This window comes from Vulpes vulpes, chromosome 12 (genome assembly GCF_048418805.1).
Source record: "Vulpes vulpes isolate BD-2025 chromosome 12, VulVul3, whole genome shotgun sequence".
NCBI lineage: Eukaryota > Metazoa > Chordata > Mammalia > Carnivora > Canidae > Vulpes > Vulpes vulpes.
In genome coordinates, this window is record NC_132791.1 from 84,704,563 (window position 1) to 84,719,655 (window position 15,093).

General features: G+C 40.5%; 1 protein-coding gene across 5 annotated transcripts in view; it reads left to right on the forward strand.

The window, feature by feature from the left end:
• Positions 1-12,737, forward strand: part of NUP153 (nucleoporin 153) — a 98,677-nt gene extending 85,940 nt beyond the window's left edge. For all 5 annotated transcript variants that reach the window (XM_072729068.1, XM_025999324.2, XM_072729065.1 and 2 more), the window contains 5 exons: positions 918-1,802; positions 4,282-4,638; positions 5,318-5,590; positions 10,804-10,972; positions 11,350-12,737. In XM_072729068.1, the coding sequence (XP_072585169.1) occupies positions 918-1,802; positions 4,282-4,638; positions 5,318-5,590; positions 10,804-10,972; positions 11,350-11,434 (1,769 nt within the window). In that variant the 3' untranslated portion in view covers positions 11,435-12,737. The remainder of the gene's footprint in view (positions 1-917; positions 1,803-4,281; positions 4,639-5,317; positions 5,591-10,803; positions 10,973-11,349) is intronic.
• The last annotated feature ends 2,356 nt before the right edge of the window (positions 12,738-15,093 follow it).

The window sequence follows — 15,093 nt, forward strand, 5'->3', positions numbered from 1 at the left end:
TCTTCCAAAGTTTCTTTATGCATATGACAAGCAAATATTTTCTTATTCTGTGTATTCTTCTTTCCCTCTGTTTTGTTAGAAAATGTTGTATATCATACTGCCTTTCTGCTCCCTTGATTTTTTATTGTAGATTAGCTTGGACACATCTTTGTTCTTCATTCACAGCTGCCTGGGATTGCATGTGGCATTTTGCATGTTTGTGAGTTTATCTTCAAAATAAAGACTTAGGGGGAAAAAAAAGTAAAGTAAAGACTTAAGATGTAAGGACAGTTTTCTGGCTGGCTAGGCAGTGTCCCCTCCTCCCCTCACATCTCCACATACAACCCTTCCCAAGCTGTGTGCTCAAGGGTATACGAGTAGTTGTGCTTCTCTGCTAGGACCTCCAGACAAGCTATCAAGGTCCGTTTGTAGGAAAATATAGGACAGTAAAGCTTACAAGGCTCCAGACACATCCAAATGAGGCCCTTCATGTGGCAGTCCGCCTTTCTTTTAAATAAATAAATACGTACGTACATACTTAGCTGTAGAATTGCTGGGTCAAAGGATACATGTGTTTGTAATTTTTAGTAAATACTGACAGTTGCTTTCCTTGAATTTTGTACTAATTTACGCATCTACCTGTAATGTATAAAGTGTCTGTTAGTTCTAGACTCCTCACCAACACTGTTTTATCAAATTTGTTTGATCTCGGCCAGTGTCATGGATGAAAAGTGGTATGTCAGTATGTATAGTTGTGAGGACTAAGATGTGATTCTCCTGCAGAATTTTGGGCAGCTGGTTCATGTTTTATGGCCATTGCTGATAACTCTTCAAAGGCCTTTCCAGAGTTGTTATTCTTTTGTCTCTTTGTTTTTCAAGTGTCAGCTGACACTTGTTTGAGATGATAACATTAATTCGATATCTTTTATATTTTGAAGGCTTTGGCACATCTTCCTCATCTTCAATCCCAGCAGCTTCATCCTTCAAATTTGGTATCCCATCATCCTCTTCTGGGCCTTCTCAGACTTTAACAAGCACTGGAAATTTTAAGTTTGGAGATCAGGGAGGCTTCAAAATAGGAGTGTCTTCAGATTCTGAGGCTCCAAACTCCATGAGTGAAGGCTTTAAATTTTCTAAACCAATAGGAGATTTTAAATTTGGAGTTTCGTCTGAGTCTAAACCTGAAGAAGCTAAAAAAGACAATAAGAATGATAATGATTTTAAATTTGGACTTTCTTCTGGTTTAAGTAATACAACTTCGTTAGCTCCATTTCAGTTTGGGGTGTCTAATCTTGGACAGCCAGAAAAGAAAGAGGAAACACCTAAATCTTCATCTGTAGGCTTCAGCTTTGGTACAGGTGTTATTAACTCCACACCTGCTGCTACTAACACCACAGTGACCTCCGAGAATAAGAGCAGCTTCAGCTTTGGAACCATGGAAACCAAGAGTGTTTCAGTGGCTCCTTTCACATGTAAGACGACAGAAGCAAAAAAAGAAGAAATGCCTGCCGCCAAAGGAGGGTTCACTTTCGGTGGTATAGAACCTGCCCCTCTACCATCTGCCTCATTGTTTGTTTTGGGAAGGACAGAAGAGAAACAGCAGGAGCCAGTCACTTCTACTTCTCTGGTGTTTGGGAAGAAAGCTGACAGTGAAGAGCCAAAGTGTCAACCAGTGTTTTCCTTTGGGAATTCAGAGCAAACCAAAGATGAGAGTTCTTCAAAGTCCACCTTTAGTTTCAGTATGGCAAAACCATCTGAGAAGGAATCGGAGCAGCCAACAAAGGCCACTTTCACATTTGGAACTCCAACGAATACTACAGCTGGTAAGTGTTACAATTTTATTTTTGTTTTATTTTTATTTTACAAGGTGTCTCCAATATTTAGACAAATGGAGCAGGTGAGAGAATGGTTTACACTGAACATAGTTGAGAGAAACTGGTAAATTTTTGGAAAGGAGCATAGTGTTTGCAGTTTAACAGTCCCAAACCCCCACAGTGTGATGATGGTGTCTACACACCTGATTTTGAGAAATACAGCTCTAGTGGAAAACCCACAGTGTTGCCCATTTGTCCATGTTTCTCTCTCCTGTGTGAGCTTTTACATTCGGAATTGGCATACTATTCAGGAAAATAGGCCTTCTTTCATGAGCTCCTGAAATATTTTCTAACTAAATCTTTACATACAGGCCTTCATTCCCAAATAGAGCTAACCAGTCATCATCAGGCGCATAGACATCAAATGTATTAGTCCCTGAAACAGAGAGGTGATTACAAAAAGCAATATCCTGAAGGAAAAATGAAATCGCATTTTTAAAACTTAAAGAAATGGTTGAAATAAAACCATTCTGTGGACTGAGCAGCTGAAAAAACATAGATAGTCGGATTAGTGAACTGAGATCTCCCAGTGTCAGTGCAGAAGTGCAGAGACTTGAATCAAGCTAGCTCACAAGTGCCATTGTAGGAGCAGTAGCTTAGAAGATGAGAACAGCATGGAAGAAATATCAAAGGAGTGACAGAAGAACATTTCCTACGTGCAGAGAAAGACTTTGGCCTTAAATTGGAAATTTTAAGGGGCCCACTCACTGGCAAATACCAGTGAGATTGTAGGACATCAAAGCCAAAATCCTGAATGCTTTCAGAGAGAGGAAAGCTGTTTGCCACAAATAAACAGGTATCTGATTAGCATCTGACTTTGAATTTGTAAAATCACCTGCTTAAAAGAGTAGAGCAGTGTCCTCAAAGTGAAAATGGTCTTAATCCTACAATTTTATATTCAGCCGAATTTGGTCAAATATAAAGGCAAAATATTTTCAGATAGGCCAAAAAAAAAAAAAAATAGAACACCCACAAACACTTCTGAATAATATATTGGAAACAGGAAACAAAAAATTAACCTGAAAAAAAAAAAAAAAAGAATGGAATTCAGTGGGTGGGAGGTCTTTCTGTTGTCTGTCTGGACATTCAAAATACACTTCAAAACCTAAGTAATGGATACGATTTGGAAGGTAATAAAAATAAGATCAGGTCTACTCACATGTAATGGTGGTGTCACTATACTCTTTCCATTGAAACACACTCTTAACCTCCCATTAACTAACTTGAAAGTGAACATACTCCACTTTCTGTAAATCACGCTAACGCCGCCCATACCATATTATAAACAGCCCTGTCTAGAGACAGTATTATGGAACTGAAACATGATTGGGATGGTTAAAAAGATGTCTTCAGGTAGGTGAGTGGTTTCAGGCTCACTATATAAAAACCCGTAGCTTTCCTCTAAATCAGCAATAAATAGTTGGACAAATGTCATTTGTATCTCCTAACATTTCTGATTTGTATTTTATTGAAATACAAATTGAAAGAACATAAAAGACCTATTTAATACCTGTTCCTGAGGGAGAGCATTCTTCCCAACACCCCAGCATAATCTTGGTTTTTTTGTGTAGTTGAAGTGTGGTTGACATACATGTTGCATTAGTTTCAGGTGCACTGTAGTGATCACACAGCTGTGTGTTGTGTCGTGCTGTGCTCACTGCAAGAGTAGCTCCCATCTGTCACCGTAGGATGCTAGTGCAGGACCATAGGCTCCGTTCCCTGTGACCTCTTTGATCATTGTGACCTAGTCCTTCCATAGCTGGAAGCCTTAATTTGTGGAGTGTGACAAGCTATAAGCCCGTTTTAAAATTTATATGGAAGGAAAAACGCACAAATTTTGGAGAGAAGGGCAGGAACACAAACAGGTTTGTTCTACTAATATCAAACCATACTATGAAGCTACAGTAATTAAACCAGTCTAGTAACTATAACTGTAGAGAAAACAAATGCACACATATTTTGGAGATTTAGTATGTCCTAAAGGTGGAGTTACCAATTAGTGAGTTGAAGGATGCTCTGTCAGTAAATAATGCAGAGAAAAGTGGCTGTCAGTTGGATAAATTATGATTTTGCTAACATAAATGGCAAAATGAAGAGTACAGCTGTCTCCCACTATCTGAACAGTTATCCAGACATATCCTCCAGTTAGATGTGTTGGACTTAAGTGATATTTTTTATTCTCATTAATCTGAATGCTGAAAGTGTGCCTGGTCTAAGATACAGTCCAAAAGCCATCAAAGAAAAGATGGGTATGTTTGCTTTATATCAAAATTTAATATAACATGTCCGTTTGATGAATACATTTATATAAAAAAAACCTAATGATTCTGTTTTCTAATTAATTACTGGGCTGGAGAGTGGGAAGAAATGCTTTCTGTGACTCCTTTTCTTACAGATTTTTGTTTCCCCCTTCGTTTCTGTCTCTCAGATCCAGGTGCAGTGAAGTCCGTGTTCAGCTTCTTGAACAGCAGTGCTTCCACTTCGAGCGTGCCAGCAACATCAGCCCCCGGGGGCATATTTGGTAGCTCCACCTCCTCCTCCAGCGCGCCTGTGGCTGCCTTTGTGTTTGGACAGGCCAGCAATCCTGTGAGCAGCTCTGCCTTTGGGAACTCTGCCGAATCCGGCGCATCTCAGCCTTTGCTGTTTTCTCAAGAGAGCAAACCAGCAACCACGTCCAGCACAGGCCCAGCTGTCACACCATTTGTCTTTGGTCCCGGAGCCAGCAGTAATAGCACCGCCACCTCTGGCTTCAGTTTTGGAGCTACAACCACCTCCAGCTCTGCAGGTACTTTGACAGAAGAACAACAACATAAGTGTTGTAGTTGGACTGGCTTGAATTATATCCTCTCTTAGCAAATAGCGTAGCAGGTTTTCACAGAATGGCCTGGGTGCCGTTAGGTCCTCTTTACTCAGGATGTTGTAACTGTCCACTGCATGGAATCCTGTATAGTTTGTATTCGGTTTAATAGAATTAAGTCTTGGGAAGAATTTTTCTAGTCTCAATAAGAATGTCATCTTTGGTTTTTTCCACTGTTCTTTTTGAAATGTTATGTTGTTAAGTAACCAGAAACTGGGGACTGTTCCGTTAGACAAAAGTCCTTAGTCTGTAATATATACGTGATGACAACGTTAGTTGGTTTCTGCTCTTTATTAGTATCTGATGAGTTATCGCCTGTTGTCTTAGATGGGCCCTCTACCTAAAAAAAAGTTTGGCTGTGGAGGTGGGTTTGTTAATAGGTAGATGATTTTGTTTATGTGCATTCTATCTGTATGGTTTCACTAAATAATGGCAAGAACTGTATTCTTAATTATTTATTGAAAACTTGCCTTGATGGGATTTGTACAGGTAGGTAAGTGTATGAAAAGAAGCTTGAAGTTTGCTGCTGAAGGTGTACATAGATGTTTCTTGAGAATTATCTCCTAGTAGCTATTAAGGTGACATCAGTGTTTCTCTGGGCCTCTAGGATCCTCCTTTGTATTTGGCACTGGACCTTCAGCACCATCTGCCAGTCCAGCATTTGGTGTTAACCAAACCCCGACATTTGGACAAAGTCAAGGTGCCAGCCAGCCTAATCCCACAGGCTTTGGAGCTCTGTCCTCTTCAGCAGCGTTGTTTTCTGCTGGTTCTCAGCCTGCACCACCTACTTTTGGGACCGTGTCCAGCAGCAGCCAGCCTTCTGTGTTTGGACAACAGCCCGGTCAGTCTGCATTTGGCTCTGCAACAGCTCCGAGTTCCGGTGAGTGTGTGCTGGTCACATGGCTTGTGTCTGTACTTAGGGTCTGTGTGTCTTCAAATAGGATGGTTTTTGAATTTTGAAACCAGGCTTATGTCTTCTTTCTTTAAATGTCTCTTGTACTTGACGAAATAGAAAAATATATGTTTGGACATTGCTGTAAACAACATTCTCAACTTTTATATAATGAAGCACACTATAAGGTATTAAAGCATGTGATTTGGCATGCCTGGGGGCTCAGTTGATTGTGTTCTTTAGGCTCGGGTCATGATCCCAGAGTGTTGGGATCAAGCCTCACACTGGGCTCCCTGCTCAGCTGGGAGCCTGTTTCTCCTTCTCCCGCTCTCCCTGCTTGTGCTCTCTTTCTGTCAAATAAATTTAAAAAATACATTCTTTAAAAATGTAGTTATTTCTTACTCTTTGATTGAGGTACAGCATTGATCAGTCCTGTTTCTCCCCATCTGATTTTTGGAGCATTCCAGCCTAGTTTTAGCCATATTTTCTAATCTGTATTGTGATTGTGATTGTAATTGTGATTCTTCAGAAGGTTATACCTCCACTCCAGTTTTCTCCTGGGACAGAATAGCCCAAGCACCCAGGATGCTTTATGTTTGATGATACTTGCATATTTAAACAAACATTCCTCTGTTTTTTTTGTTTGTTTGTTTTTTGTTTTTAATATGGCTGATCACATTGTACTATGATGATATATTTCCTCAAAATTGCACAATGTTAATTTTTCTAACTGAAATATGACTTCATGAAGAAAAGCATGAAACATAAAGGAACAGTGTGGTGTTAAAGCAGATGCTTGGATGGCAAGCAGCCCCTCCTGGGTCCCTGTGTGATCACACGCCTCTCTCTCCTTGCTCTCATGTGTCCAGGCTTTTATAGCGATCACTTTCCTGGGGTTTTAACTTAAAATTAACTGCTGATACATGAATCTCTACAAAATACCATATTGTCTTATTTTTAATTCTATATAAATGGAATCTCACTGTATTAAGTCTCTTGATTTCTTGCATCTTTCACTCTTACTTGTAAAGTTCATCCGTATTATTACATATAGTTTGTTCTCCTTCACTGTGTTAGAGTAAATCTGTTTATGAACATATCACAATTTATCCATATACTGTTCACAAATGTGTTTGAGTTGTTTTTACCTTTTAGGAAATGTACCTCTGCTCATTCTTGGGTATGTGTCTTGGGGCATATTTTTCTAGGGTATATACCCAAGAGAGGGACTGCCAGATTAAAAGGTGTGCATACATATCCAATACTGCAGAAAATAACGCAAGCTTGTCCTGACGGATTATACCCATTTACATCGTACTGCGTTGTATGAGGATTCTCAGATTTGGATTCTGCTGGATTTCATTTTTTGTGAATTGTTTCTATAAGGATTTTTTTAGCCATTTTTTGGGGGTTCAGTTTTGCTTTTGCTCACTGATGTGCAGGAATGTTTTATGTATTCTGGGTATTGGTACTTTCTCTTGAGGTATATGTTCACCATTTTAATCAGGATTTATTGCTCCTCAGCATGTGGAATTGGGGAATGTAGCTTTCTTTCACACAGATGACAGCTCACTCCTCCGAGGTTGATCCCTGTGTGCTTAGATTAGTGTTTTGAGTATGCAGACGCTGTATGGTACAGTGTGCTTTTCTTTTCTATACAAAATTTTGTTTTCTCTGGCGCCATGATTCCTCTGTTTTAATTTCTTTGTACTTTCATTAGTTCTAACTTTATAGTTGTTCCCTCATTCAGGTAGGTTGTTTCTTTTTATTTTCAAATACATTGGCTGCTTGTTATTTAGTATTTGAAGGAAATTTTTCACAGAATCTTTTTGTTTTTAAGATTCTATTTGAGAGTGAGCAAGAGAGCAAGTGAGAGAAAAAGGGCACACACACACAGAGGGAGAGGGAGAATCAGACTCCCCACTGAGCAGGGAGCCTGACTGGGGGGCTCGATTCTAGACCCTGAGATCATGACCTGAGCTGAAGATGGATGCTTAACCCAGGTGTCGTTCACAGACTCTTCTAACCTCTTCCTTCCAGCAGGCTTTCTAGGCCTGCTACTTAACTGTGGTCTTGGTATCTCTTCTTACCATTCTTGGAGATTGCTGCTTCTCTTTCCTGGGTGATGTCAGTGTCTTGTTCTTATCCCTTTGTTTTGATAGAGCAGATCTTCCAGTGATTTCTTAAGCCCCCAGGGGAGAAAATTTTGAGACCATATATTTCTGGAAGTATCTTTATTCCATCCCTGTGTTCGGTAAGATTTTGATTGAATACAGATTTAGATTAGAAATAATTTTCATAGTTTTGAAAGCATTTCTCCGTGGTGGATTTTCTGGCTCTCTTATTAGAGTTGCTCTGGAAGTCTTTCTTGATCTTTGCTTTGGGACCCATTTCTTCTTTCTAGAATCTCATTAGAATCTTTTCTTTTGCCTCCAGTGTTCTAAGGCAAGGAGGATGTTCCTTGGTTGGGATCCATTTTTATCCTTTGATTGTATAAGGAATTTAGTCTGTCCTTTTGTGAACATTCTTGAATTACTTCTTTGAAGATTTTTGTGCCTCTTTAACTTTTGTTCTTTTTTCCCTTTTTTGTCCTTTCTGGGAAGATTTCTTCCACTTTTACTTCCCATTTGATCAAGATATTACTTTTGCTAGTATTACTTTTTAATTTCAGATGGTCTTTTTTGTTCTGTGGATGTGTCCCTTTTATATCTTTCTGTTCTTGTTTCAGAATTGTTAAACCTGTTGATCTCTTGAGGATATAAATGATGAAGTATGGGAGTTTTTTCCTATTGTTCAGTCCGTTTTCTCCAAATTGCTTTTCTTTATTATTGTTTGGGTCTTGATGTTTCTTGTGAAATACTTTCCTCGAATGTCTGGTGCTTCATGGCTATCTAATCATAGTTGCTAATTATTTTTACTACAATTAAAAAAAAAAAAAACATGAGATCCATCCTTTCGGCAAATGAAGTGTGCAGTAGTGTTACCTGTAGGCACCCTGCTGTATGCTGATGGCTTGTGTAACTGAAACTTCACACCCATTGAAGAGCATCTCTCTGTTGATGCATGCACGCATACACACACACCAGCAGCCCCTCTTCTCTCTGCTTTTGTGGTTTGGCTATTTTAGATTGCTCATGGAAGAGAAATCCTGTAGTACTTGTCCTTCTGTGACTGGCTTATTTCACTTAGCCTAATGTCCTCCAGATTCATTTATGTTTTTTCATATTGTAAGCTTTTCTTTTTTTTAAAAAAGCTGAATGGTATTCCATTGTATGTACTATGTATTGTTTTCATCTCTTCATCTGTCAGTAGAGGTTTAGGGTTGTGTCTGTTGTAAATAATGCTGCAGTGAACACAAGAGTCCAAATATCTCTTCGAGATCCTGATTTCAAGTCTTTTGGATAAATACCCAGAATGAGGATTGCTGGGTCATAGAGTAGCTCTATTTTTAATTTTTTTGAGGCACCTCCATACTGTTTCCATAGTGGCTGCACCGGTTCACATTCCCACCAGCAGTACATGACAGTTCCTTTTTTTCACCTACAACTGTTGCCTCTTATCTTTTTGATGATAGCCCTTCTAACACGTGTGAGGTGGTGTCTCAGTGTGGTTCTGATTTGTATGTCTCTGATGATAAGTGATGTTGAGCATCTTTTTATGTATCTGTTGGTGTCGTTTAATTTTTTTTTTTTTAAGATTTTAATTTATTTATGAGAGAGACAGAAAGAGGCAGAGACCTAGGCAGAGGGAGAAGCAGGCTCCTCGCAGGGAGCCTGATGTGGGACTGGATCCCAGGACCGGGATCACATCCTGAGCCAAAGGCAGAGACACTCAGCCCCTGAGCCACCCAGGCATCCCAGTTGTTTGTGTCAGCTTTGGAGAAATGTCTGTTCAAGTCCTTTGTCTATTTTTAAATCAGGGTTTTTGGTTTCTTTGACTATCAAGTTGTAGAAGTTTTTTATATTTGGGTATCAGCTCTTATGATTTGCAAATACCTTTTCCCATTCAACTCATACTTTTATGAATGTAGGACACCTAAATACAACGTGATGTTCTTTGTGCACGGATATGCTCATAGGTGTTTAATCTCGCTGTAAGTTTATGTGACGGGCCTGCTTACTTGAGAAGACCTGGATGTTAGTGTCCCTGGGTTTTCCCTTCTAGATGGGCAGATTCTCCAGAGGTTATTGCCAGCCTCCTGCTTGGAGGGTATGTATGTTCCTGATTGTCCGGATTCTAGGACCTAAGTCAGAGAGGAAGGCTGCAGCTCTCTGTTCCCAGTACAGCAACTTATTTTTAATCCTTCTATTTTTGATAGGCTGTCTCTGCCTTCATATGTCCTCCCCTAGTCCAGAGACCTCTCTGGAGACTGATGTTCTATTCTGTGGGGGTAGAGGAGAATTATCATCTTGTTTGGTTTGGGGGAGGGATTGATCTGCGTACCTGCCTCGTACACAGATATCCAATTCTTTTTCTTTTTTTTCTTTTTTTGTAGTCACACTTTCATTCTCACTTCCAGTGGCCCCTGGCACCCAAACCTTTGGAGATGTTTAGTGTCGATTCCATCTGTGCCACTAGCTTAGTACTTGGATCTGGCAGCCTTCCAGTGTCTACATTTTGTTGGTGTTGTCTTCTCTCTCCTCCATCTTTGTAAACATCCCTTTACTATTATTTTAATGTAATTTTTGAAGAAGTTAGCGCTAAGTGTGTGTGTTGATTCTGTATCTTGAACCAGAAGTCCATCCTACCCTTTTCTCCTTGGTCATGGTTAAGTTGCATCACTTGCCCAGGGCTGTTTAAGTATGTTCTGTGTGTCAGTGGAGAAAACACTTCATTTTAATTTTCTTTATATTAAATGATTCTTTTAAAAAAATTTTTTTTAAAGACTTTATTTTTTCATGAGAGAGAGAGAGAGAGGGAGGGGGAGAGAGAGAGAGAGAGAAGAGGCAGAGACACAGACACAGGCAGAGGGAGAAGCAGGCTCCATGCAGGGAGCCTGATGTGGGACTCGATCTCAGATCTCCAGGATCAGGCCCTGGGCTGAAGGTGGCTCTAAACCACTGAGTCACCCAGGTGTCCCATATTAAATGATTCTAAGAAAGCTTAATCTTTCCCATGTTTTTGTATGTAAAGGTCAGAGTCCTTTCTAGAAAAACTGTCATTTTGACCTTAATGAAGTTTTTCTGCTTTAATTATCCTAGGTTCAGTTTTCCAGTTTGGCAGCAGCACCACTAACTTCAACTTCACGAACAACAATCCATCAGGAGTGTTCACATTTGGTGCAAATCCCAGCACACCTGCGGCCTCGGCGCAGCCTTCTGGCTCTGGAGGCTTCCCGTTCAGCCAGTCCTCGCCAGCATTCACAATGGGGTAAGACAATCATATGATGTGGAGAATTTAACACGGTGGGGTGTGTGCACGTACCTGCGTGTGTGTGTTTTGTTTCTGAAATCACCAAGGAGTATGGTATAGTTGAGGTAAAACTCCATGGATGTTCTCCAGTATGATCACTTGGCCGTATTACAGTCATGGAGGGTCGTAGCTGTGGGGCAGCAGCAGGTGTGTACGTGCGAGTGTGTGTGTGTGTGTGTGTGTGTGTGTGTGTGTGTGTGTGTGCGCGCGCGCACAGTGACAGAAAATGTGCTTCCCCTCCCTGTGCACCCCTGGTCCCGGCCGCATGTAGGATGGTGATGGTTCTCAAGTCTCCCCTGAGCACCTTGTCACATAATACACTCTATTTTTCACAGGTCAAATGGGAAAAATATGTTCTCCTCTTCTGGAACTTCAGTTTCTGGTCGCAAGATAAAGACTGCTGTTAGGCGCAGGAAATAAAGGTCGCGGTGTGTCACACACCACACTTCCGCAACGGCTGGTGCCCTGCTTCTCAGATCCTGGCCCGTACTGTGCGCGGGGTTATCTGAAGTCAGATCTGCCTGAGGACTTCTTTATGTTGGGGACTTTCCTCCTTTTTCTTTACAGAAGCCCTGCCCTTACCTCTCCCATTCCCCTTTAAAAAAAAAAAAAAAATAGCTAGATGGGTGACTGATTCTTCAGCAAAAATAGAATCCAGCACATTCTTCCCTGATTGGCATAGGCTGGCTGAACCCAGGGACCGAGCCCGCTCCGCGGATGGCTGTGTATAGATAGAACCTCTGTGTCTGCACCACTCTGTGCGTTGATGTGCGTTTGTGGAACGCACCGCAATTGTAATTATATCGGAGGAATTCTGTATAGATTAGAGAATGTGGAAGTGAATGATTTCTATGCTGAGTTTGTGCTGGTGTATGTGTGAAGTGAGTGAGTTGGGTGTATTGTGCACTAAAATTTTCTGATAGAGGAAGCCTGATTAAAGAATGGTCCATGCTAAGGACTTATTAGATCTAGTGCGTTCTCCATTTAATAATTATATGCTATTTCTATATTTTCATTCTCCTATCACCTGTCTTGCCTTTTTCATTATTTTATTATGAAACTTGTGTAAATACAATTTTGTTTCTGTACTTTTTTGGCATAACATAAATCTGTGAACTTGAAATTTTAATTTTGTGTTAGAAAATTTGTTTGTTCTTTGTTTAGTCTTGTCTCAGATTTTATTATGTAAATCCCATTATTCAAAGTTGCCTAAATCCATTTGGAAATCTTTAAAAAAAAATTGGGGATTCTTAAAGTGAATTTATTGGCTTTTCTGATCCAGTTTTGTTTGGACCAAAAACCAGTATTGTACAAAGTATTAAGCATATATTTTTATATTTACTGAAATGGACTGTGGTGACTTTGGATAATAAGGAAAAGTTTAATATTAAAGCCATGTTTATTACAGTATAATTAACATGTTAAACCATGGGATAAATGCCATCAATAAAAAATTATGAAATATTTTTTGTTCTAGTGTTAACTTATAATGAAGGTACCAGTGTTAATGGAAGGGAACCTTTTTTGTAAAGGTTCGCCATGGTCAGAAATTCCAAAGAATACATTTAACTGATTTGGACAACTCCTAAGTGAAGGGGGAAGTGTCTGAACGTAAAACATATAGAAGGTACCCTGCTTTTTGTCTGGTGCTAGGAATCACGCCTACTTTGCATATAAATTGACATACCTTTTTAAAAATTGAAAATAAACACAAGTAACCATTTCTCTTTGTATCGTATCTTCCTTGAGAGGTGACTAGATAGTGTTTATTGATCGAATCTACAGGCCCAAGCAGCCTACAAAAACTTCATGGTCCTTTTGTGTGGCTTTTGGATTATTTCACCAAAAAAAATTATTTTTAACTATTTCGTCTGTTGTCCAAAAAAAAAGACCTGTTGGGATGGCATTTGCTAATTTTATACTCAGTTTGAGCACACAGATTATTTTGTGCAGTCTTTTATTTTGCTGAACTTCTGGTGAAGTCCAAATTCAGAACTTTAAAATGTTTACAAAATGTTTTTGCGTTTCCAATTTTGAAAAGATATTTTTCTGTATTGAAAACACTTTAGGCTGGTTGCCTGGGGGTTGGGGGCGCTCAGTCGGTGAAGTGTCTGCCTTCGGCTTAGGTCATGATCCCAGGGTCCTGGGATGGAGCCCGTCTTTGGGCTCCCTGCTCATTGGAAAGTCTGCTTCTTCCCCTCCCTGCTGCTCATGCGCTCTCAAGTGAAATCTTTAAAATAAAAAATCTTAGGCCATCAGCAGATGCTAGTTTGGGGGGACATTCTATATTCCTCACTTTTAGTAAATAATACACATTTGACATGGGCCTCTTTGGGGCAAATGAATACCAGAAATCTGGTCTTAATGCTGAGATGTTAATACCTAACAGGTTCATTATTCGCCATTCTCTGGGCCCACATGAATGGGAATGGTAGGCTTTCTACACTGGCTAAGATTTTCGCAAGAAATGTGCTAGAGAAAAAAAAAATGTGCTAGAACTACTTATTCTTTAAAACGACTATCCTGCTTAAGGTCGCTTAAAAAGTCTTCTGGCCCCCAAGCTGCAATCATCTCTGGGACTGGGGACTTGAATGTCCCATCCCCACTGCCGTCCTCCTCAGGCTGCACGTGGTAGCTGTAGACATTCCCGGGAGCAGCTCCAGCTGCAAGCCTGTCCCTCCCCGCTCAGGCCCAGCAGAGGGCTCTCCTCCCTGGACGGGCTCCGGCTGCAGAGTCCCCGATGGGCCGCTCAGAGCTGTGATCCGGTCTTGGGCGGGCCCAGGTCATGCGCTCCACACACAAGGGAAAGTTGAGGGAGGTCCAGGGAAGACGGGGCAGTGTCGTGGAAGCAAGTAAGCCCACTTCCCAGGCCGGAAGACTGAACTCATGAGGTCCAGGCATGCGACTTTAGGTGCTGGGTTGTTACAAGTAATTTAGGATTTGGTGCATTAATTTAGGATTTCTCTATTAAGAGAAAGTAGAATTTAAAGAATTCAAGAAATGTCTTCAAGCTAGCCTTTTATTAGTATAAATTCTCTCCTGAAACTGTTCATGTAATTAGGATTTTATTTGAAATTAAAGCGCTGGACTAATTTTAAGTTTGTAACCAGGCTGTAGAGTAGTCCAATGCTTTAATTTCGAATAATATTGTAATTACATGGTTTTTTGAAATTTTTATTATTCAAGTATTGAGGACACACCATGTTGTATGTTTCAAGTGTACAGAGTGATTCAACAATTCTATACATTACCCGTGCTCCTCACCAGAAGTGTGGTCACCAGCAGTCACTATATGTTACTAAGAATTCCTGTTTCCTATGCTGTGCCTTTCATCCCCATGACTTTGTTTCCTGGGCTTATTTATAAGTTTGAAAGTCCATGAAAATTTTACAAAGGTTAGCCTGTGCCTTCAGTGGAAACTGATGTTTGGTCCAGTAGAATAGAGAAATTGGGTGTATCGGGTGTAGTGACCCAGCCAGCTGAATTTACTAGTACTACGGGGCAGCGCTTCCCAGCCTACCTTGGAAGCCCACTGTAGTTCCAGAGTGTGCAGGACTCAGAACACCATACTACTGTCCACAGAACACAGGCCAGGCCGTTGTTTAGCCACATTTAAATTTACTACCTGTGGTTTTCTTTTTTCTTTTTTTTTTTTAAGATTTTATTTATTCATTCATGAGCAACATACAGAGAGGCGGAGACACAGGCAGAGGGAGATGCAGGTTCCTCGAGAGGACCTGAGCCAAAGGCAACCACGGAGCCACCCAGGCGTCCCCTACCTGTGTTCTTCTTGAGGAACCGGTTTTGTATTCTGTCCTCCTCCTCCTCTAGCTGTGTTACAACAGGAAATGCTCATAAGATCAGAACTAGGTTTAAACTGCCCAGCCCAGGCATTTGCCAGTGGAGACTTTGAACTTCTCGTTCCCCGTGTGTAACGTGGGTCCTTAGTATCTTGCATAATAGTTGGGATGGCTAACCACTACTAAAGACACGATTAGTTTAACATTAAGCATCGTCATCTACGAGTAACTTTCAAGTGACTGACTTGCTTAAAGAATATACCCCAAAAATGGTGCCTG